The 7545-nt window shown below is 39.8% G+C and overlaps 1 protein-coding gene across 3 annotated transcripts; it reads left to right on the top strand.

The window, feature by feature from the left end:
* The first annotated feature begins 301 nt into the window (after positions 1-301).
* Positions 302-5647, top strand: ZBED5 (zinc finger BED-type containing 5). 3 transcript variants are annotated; one of them, XM_027580616.1, is made up of 3 exons: positions 302-588; positions 2161-2275; positions 3354-5647. In XM_027580616.1, exon 3 carries the CDS (start codon positions 3490-3492, stop codon positions 5572-5574), a length of 2085 nt encoding a protein of 694 aa, XP_027436417.1. In that variant the 5' UTR covers positions 302-588; positions 2161-2275; positions 3354-3489; the 3' UTR covers positions 5575-5647. The 3 variants fall into 3 exon arrangements, with proteins under 3 accessions (XP_027436417.1, XP_027436416.1, XP_027436415.1); XM_027580615.1 differs by having other exon boundaries at positions 3349-5647; XM_027580614.1 differs by having other exon boundaries at positions 3318-5647.
* The last annotated feature ends 1898 nt before the right edge of the window (positions 5648-7545 follow it).

The following is a 7545-nucleotide window of genomic DNA, read 5'->3' as shown; positions in this document are numbered from 1 at the left end:
ACTGCGAATCCACACAAATCACCGCCGCCTGGGCAGAACGCCAGTGCTATGAGCGTGCAGATTCCTGGAGTCCAGTCCAGCCCCACGGGACGACAAACTCTGTCTGGCAGTCCCCAGGAACCTGCAGTCTAAACAAGCATCCGGGCTAACAAGAACCCAGGGAAGTTTGAAAATAATCGCCTCACATCTAGCACCAGCAGGAACGGCCCGCTCGCCCGACTGCAGCACCTCCGCGCCCGCTGGGCCGCGCATCAACCGAGCTTGGTTCTTTCCTTTGGTCCCGCCCCGCTGCTCTGCGCGGATTGGTGGCGGAGAGCAACTCTGCAGCTGGTTGGGCGGCAGAGGAGCCGCTCGTGGAGACTGTAAGTTCGGCTGCTCCAGAGTGCTAAATTTATCTTCAGAGGAGCGACCGCGCCAGCCGCGAACCGGATCTCTCTGGAGGTGGCATAGGCGATATCCCTGAGCCGAGAGCATCACCCTGTCCCCGAATCCTTCTTCCCTCTGTTTTGTTTTTCATTCCCCTCTCCCTCCTTCCCCTCTTCCAGTCCGCGACGACTGGCTCTTGACCCTGTTCAGGCCTCGGTGAAGGTGAGGACCAGAGCCGCCACGGCGGCTGAGCGGTGCGCTCTGAAATGGCCGCTGCCTTGAGCTGTTTAAAATGGCGGCCGCAGGCTCTGCTGGGGACCGCGGCGCTGCTTTGCAGCCCAGCCGCAGCAAAGACCGGTCTCCATCACTGATGGAGGTGACGTAGAGAGATAGTGTTGGGTGCTGAGGAGACTGCCCGGGGACGCGAGAGAAGAGTTTTGGAGGCGAGGGTGGGCGAGCCCCCAGATGTGGCGGTCTGCTGGCAGCGCGCACCTGTGACAAGGAGGGATAGCTGGCCCAGGCAGCACATCGAAGTGACCGTTTAAAGAAGCATGTAGGTGCTGGAAGGGGCAACGGCACCCACCTTTGCCTAGGCTTTCTGACTGGACTGCACTCTAACCCGGCCCTCCTGCCCCTGAGGATATTGTTCACAGCTGGACCCGCCCGAAGGTGGGGGTGAAGGGGTGGTGTTACCTGTCAGTTTAACCCAGAGAAGAGACAAAGGAACAGGGTTACTCCCCACCCCCCACCCCCTGGCCATTCTTTTCGGGTTAATGGAATAGAAACTTGACTCTAGGGAGTCTAGACTCTTTGTCCTCGAGAGATTCGGGAAAGCACCCCTAGAAGAGGTGGGGATGAGGCCTTCAGGAAAACAAAGCTTCCTACTCCATTGTGTCCTCCTCGGGTAGCCAGGGAGAGGGATCCTAATCCTAGCCAGCAGCTCCACGAAGTTCTCTGTTGCTAAATTAAAATCGGGATTGTGGAAATGAGAATCTACGGCTCTTTTGCTCCCAATAATGGACAATAATGGAGTAGGGTTTTCTGCTGCTGCCCGTTTGAGACCCTCGACTTTCTGGCCGTTGTAATCCCTTTATGTGCCGCCCGTTAGTGCTTGAGAAATTTAAAGAGTATTCAGGAACACACAAAGAATGGCTAGGTGCGTGGGCTCTGCAGCCCCAACTTTTTGGGTTCTGTTCTTAGTTCTTCACTTACAAAATGTGTTAAGTTAGCGGATGACTTCTCTGTTTATTAGTTCATCTCTTACGGTTATTAACAGTCCCTGACTCTCAACGTTTGTTTTGAGGATTAAATGAGATAATCTGTATGAGGGATCTAGCAGTTAAAAGCATAGTAAACAACGATTATCCAATAAACATTAGTAACCTAACTTAGGAAATTGGTTGAGGGGACAAAAATGGTTATAGCAAAAATGCATATTTCATATAACACTTCCCTGTATAATTCTATTTTAGATTACTTTTAATATTTAGTTTTAGAGATTAAAATGTGGCCACTTTTAAAAGTTAGGTTTAGTTTTTGAAACTTTTATATGTGTTCCTATGAAGTCAGTGGCTGGGAAAGTGTCTCAAAACAATGAAATAACAAGGGTATTAAGTGAGACAAAAATATTAGCATTTTTCCTATGCTAGGCATCTTCTATTTCAGTCCACTGCATTGCAGTGAAGAATCACTTGCACTGCCTGGATCTAAAATAAACTGTAATGAAGGATCATCTTAGGGATTTATGGTTAGTTCTGCTTTTGCAGTGTCTAATTTTAATTTTTCTCATTCTAGGCTTTTGGTTACTCCCTTTCCACCCCATCCCTTAATTTTATTCTTTTGAAGAATCTGCATTTCAAGCTGCCAAGGTGGAGAGTGTGATTGCAGAAGGGAGTACTCCTCATTTCAGGTATCTTACCATCTAGCTGTTAATAGGAAAACCATTTTGCTTTAGGATGTAACATGAAAATCCAAAGCTTACTCTGTAACCAAATCATAAAGTTTAAATCAAAAGCAGATACATTTGGATAGACCTAAATATGTATGCCTTAACTTGCAAAGTTAGTAGTCTTCTTTGAGGGTCTTAAAATTTGCATTACCCTTTTAATTATGATTTTAAAAACTATATGAGGAATAAACCTATTAAAATGAGAGTTTATGTTTTTTTAGGTCCTGGTTATGTCTTCACCTATAGTATAATGGAACGCAGAGTAATCAGTAAAATATACATTACTTTCAGTGGGTCTTAATTTGGATGATATAAATATTTATGTGATTTTAATTCCAGAGAAATAGTAGCTAACTTTTGGTCTACATTTTATTTTTCAGTGTTAGCACAGTATTTAGGATACAGAATTCTGTGTCTTGCAGAACTTTGAACTGTGTTTGTGTGTCCTTAATATAGCTTATCAAAATAGTCACTAGTCCTGGTAGGAGGCTTCAGATGTATAATATTATCAACAGTGAATGTATCTAATGGCAGTAGGCATCAGAAAGCTAAAAGAGATTCCAAGATACTATATACCATGAGAAGGGGTTGGTAAATTATGGCCCATGCTGTCTGTTTTTGTAAATAGAGATTTACTGGAACACAGCTATGTCCGTTCTTTTTGCATTATCTATGTCTGCTACCATGCTGCAACTATAGAGTTGAATAGTTGCAACAGAGACCATATGGCCCATAAAATCAGAAATATTTACTGTATTGCTCTTTACAGAAAAAGTTTGCCAACCCCTGCCACGGGACATATTCCTCAAGGTCCCTTCCTTAAAAATATGCTTACCAACTCTTCATTATTTCTTAGCCCAGTGGTTCCCAAATTGTGTTTTATAGAACATTAATATTCTTTACGTTAATAAGTGTTCTGAGGAAAAGATCAATGCTAACAATAGTTTTCTTTATAGTTTATTTTAAAATATTAAGTTTAAGACTACTAAACTCATTTCTATAGCTTTATTTTTATGTGATAATCTACGTTTAAGAAAAGGTGTGCCATACCTGAGAGCACCAGGAAGTCGAATGAGAAATCACCTGATACACGAACGTGTGATGTTCCATCTGCGCATTGATGCATAGGCAGCATTTACAAATTAACTGATGTGTTGCTCTATATCATCTCTTTGATGATTGCTCATCTTCTGTGTATCCTGTCGTATAATTTCAACACATTCGTGATACTCGATGTTTATTCTAAATTAACCATGTTTTGTACTACAAACACATTGCCTATGGATCTGTTGCTGAAACAAGGAAGTCTTAAACAAGAAGTAGAATCTTTTTGTTATCAAATTGTGTCTGAATCAAATGATCAAAAGGTTGGAATATTACAAAGCGAGGATGAACAGTTGCAGCCTTCAGTTTCTAAAAGATCAGAAGGTGACCTTTCCAGGGTCAAATTTATGTCCAATTCCAACAAAATAACAACATTTAGTAAGAAACCAAAAAGAAGAAAATATGATGAAAGTTATTTGTCTTTTGGATTTACTTACTTTGGAAATAGAGATGCACCTCATGCTCAGTGTGTGTTATGTAAGAAAATTTTATCAAATAGTTCTTTGGCCCCTAGTAAGCTTCGAAGACATTTGGAAACTAAACATGCTGCCTATAAAGACAAAGACATAAGCTTTTTCAAGCAACATCTCGATTCACCTGAAAATAACAAACCTCCAACACCTAAAATTGTCAATACAGATAATGAAAGTGCTACAGAGGCATCATACAATGTAAGTTACCATATAGCCCTGAGTGGAGAGGCTCATACTATTGGAGAATTGCTTATCAAACCTTGTGCAAAAGATGTTGTGATGCGAATGTTTGACGAACAGTATAGTAAAAAAATAGATGCAGTACAACTATCAAATAGTACTGTTGCACGTCGAATTAAGGATCTTGCTGCTGACATTGAAGAAGAGCTTGTTTGTAGACTGAAAATTTGTGATGGGTTTTCACTGCAACTAGATGAATCAGCTGATGTTTCAGGACTTGCTGTGCTGCTTGTGTTTGTTCGTTATAGGTTTAATAAATCTATTGAGGAAGACTTACTCTTATGTGAATCTTTGCAAAGTAATGCTACTGGTGAAGAAATTTTCAACTGCATCAACAGTTTTATGCAGAAACATGAAATTGAATGGGAAAAATGTGTTGATGTTTGTAGTGATGCTTCTAGGGCAATGGACGGGAAAATTGCTGAGGCTGTCACCTTGATAAAATATGTGGCTCCCGAAAGCACCAGTAGTCACTGCCTATTATATAGACATGCACTAGCAGTTAAAATAATGCCTACATCTCTGAAAAATGTGCTAGATCAGGCAGTACAAATCATCAATTACATTAAAGCTCGACCACATCAATCCAGGCTACTAAAAATTTTATGTGAGGAAATGGGTGCCCAGCACACAGCACTTCTTCTGAATACAGAAGTGAGGTGGCTTTCCCGAGGTAAAGTTCTTGTAAGACTTTTTGAGCTTCGTCGTGAACTATTGGTTTTCATGGATTCTGCTTTTCGACTGTCTGACTGTTTAACAAATTCATCTTGGCTGCTAAGACTTGCATATCTTGCAGATATTTTTACTAAATTAAATGAGGTTAATCTATCAATGCAAGGGAAAAATGTAACAGTTTTTACAGTATTTGATAAAATGTCATCATTGTTAAGAAAATTGGAATTTTGGGCTTCATCTGTAGAAGAAGAAAACTTCGATTGTTTTCCTACACTCAGTGACTTTTTGACTGAAATTAATTCTACAGTTGATAAAGATATTTGTAGTGCCATTGTGCAGCATCTAAGGGGTTTGCGCTCTACTCTGTTAAAATATTTTCCTGTAACAAATGACAATAACACTTGGGTTAGAAATCCATTTACAGTAACTGTTAAACCAGCCTCATTAGTAGCACGGGACTATGAGAGCCTGATTGATTTAACATCTGATTCTCAAGTGAAACAAAATTTCAGTGAACTTTCACTAAATGATTTTTGGAGTAGCCTAATTCAAGAGTACCCAAGCATTGCGAGGCGAGCGGTTCGTGTACTTCTTCCTTTTGCTACAATGCACCTGTGTGAAACAGGATTTTCATATTATGCTGCAACAAAAACGAAATATAGGAAAAGACTTGATGCTGCACCTCATATGCGGATTCGACTTAGCAACATTACACCTAATATTAAGCGGATATGTGATAAAAAGACACAAAAACACTGTTCTCATTAAAATTAGAGGGTTTTTGCATGTCTCTTGATAACCAAATATAAGATGAAAATAAAAGATGATTTCATCTCTGGTATTTTGGGGTTTTAAATAAAATTATTCATATTTTTTATACTTCTTAGATTTTAAGAAAGCTAAAGAATCAGAAGTTTTTAAGCATTTATTATTAGTATTATTTCTTCTTCACATTGTAATTTCATAGAGTTCCATGGTCATAACTGTGGGAAATGTTGATTCACAAGATAAAACTCCAGTTCCTTGGCATAATGTATCTCTTTAGGATCTAATCTCTATGAATTTTTCTAGTCCTGCCTACCCTGCAGCTCTCGAATCACATGGAATGCCTTGCCATTCCCTAAGTACATTACACTATTACATGCTTTCAGGTTTCAAAAAATACTCCTTCCCCTTGCTTCCTGACAAACTCCTATTTGCTTTTCAATAGTTTGACCTAATTTATCTTTGGTACTTTGATTCTCTATGTCTTTCTGTTTTGGCCCTATTTTTTGTGCCTGTCTCAACTGAACTGCTTGGTGGCCTCATGATTCCCAGTGTTATTGGACTAAGCTCTTACAAGGTCTTACTCAGCTCTGTGTCTCCATTTGCCTAGCAAAAGGCCTTACTAAAGTAAAATTCCCAGTAAAGGAAGAAATTTTGGTGAATCGACAAAAAATGGAATAGGATATGGTAGTTTATATTTGTATATCTGCATGTGTAGAAAATGTTAGTTACCCTTTGTGGTTTTGGCTCAATTATTTTACCTAGAATTCAGTGTGGTCATTAGGCAGAAATCACTAAATAATGTCACAGCTTTGATCCAAGCTGAACTATTGGAGAGGGCAGTATGAAGAAGGTTTATCAGGTATTTTCATCGTTTCTCAGTTCCTATGTAGAGTATTGTAAATTCCATATACTATAGACTAGTGAGGTTTTACCGTACTTGAAGAGGATTAGACTTGAAACCCCTGTCAGTTTATCCTTAGAGTTCTATGAAGGAGGTGTTACCTTCCTGTCCCTAGGATCTCTTCCCACATCACATTACATATCACAGGCCACCAGCTCAGTGTCAGATATTTTATGTTACTTCTATATAGGTAGCCATTATTTATGTAATCTCACTTACTTAAACCTAGTTCCCATTTTGGGGAGTAGAAGGATTCTTACTAAGGCAGAATGTGGTAGCAGGACTACATTGGGGGACTTGCTCCACTGCTTAATTAGCTATTTAACATTGGGCAGTTTGAGCCTTCCTGCACCTCAGTTTTCTCATCTGTAAAATTATGCCTTCTTTGAGGGTTACTAATAAGATTAAATGAGTACCTATCTAAAATTCCTAACAGTAGGTGATAGGAAAAGATATACAACATATATTAGTTCTCTTCCATATCCAGCCATGTCCCATTTAAACTTTACTTCCACGTTCACTTCTAGCCTGGGTTTTTGTTCTCTGGAGACTAACAGCCCTCCAGTCCATAGGACCTGACCTAATCTAAGGCAGCAAGATTAAGCATTTCTAGCCCAGATTTTGTCACATTATTAATCACCTATTTTATCTTACTAGATGCTTGTATGTTACCAGTAATTTTTACAGCAATCCTATGGGATTAAATAATTTTTGAATTTGCCTAAGGTCACACATTAAGTAGCAGACTGTAATTTAAAGTGTGGGGTCCCTGACTGGTACAGTCAGTACAGCATGCAGCTCTTGATCTCAAGGTCCATGAGTTCAAGCCCCACACTGGGTGCAGAGCTTACTTAACAAAACAAAGAACAGGTCTTTCCCATAGATGGTACTTTTTGTGGGCATTGCCTCTCAAACCTTTATTAAGAGCATCAGTGACTTAGGAGTATAAAACTCCCTACTAAAATCTGGACATTTGTTTGAAATCCTGTATTTTCTTACCTAGAGTCACCTAAAATTAGCTGTCTACTTTAAAATATGACTGCTTGCTTTAATATAAAACTATGTAAAAA

Source organism: Zalophus californianus, chromosome 11, assembly GCF_009762305.2.
Source record: "Zalophus californianus isolate mZalCal1 chromosome 11, mZalCal1.pri.v2, whole genome shotgun sequence".
In the NCBI taxonomy this organism is placed as follows: domain Eukaryota; kingdom Metazoa; phylum Chordata; class Mammalia; order Carnivora; family Otariidae; genus Zalophus; species Zalophus californianus.
Note: the sequence above shows the minus strand (reverse complement) of the source record. Positions and strands in the feature narration are given on the sequence as shown.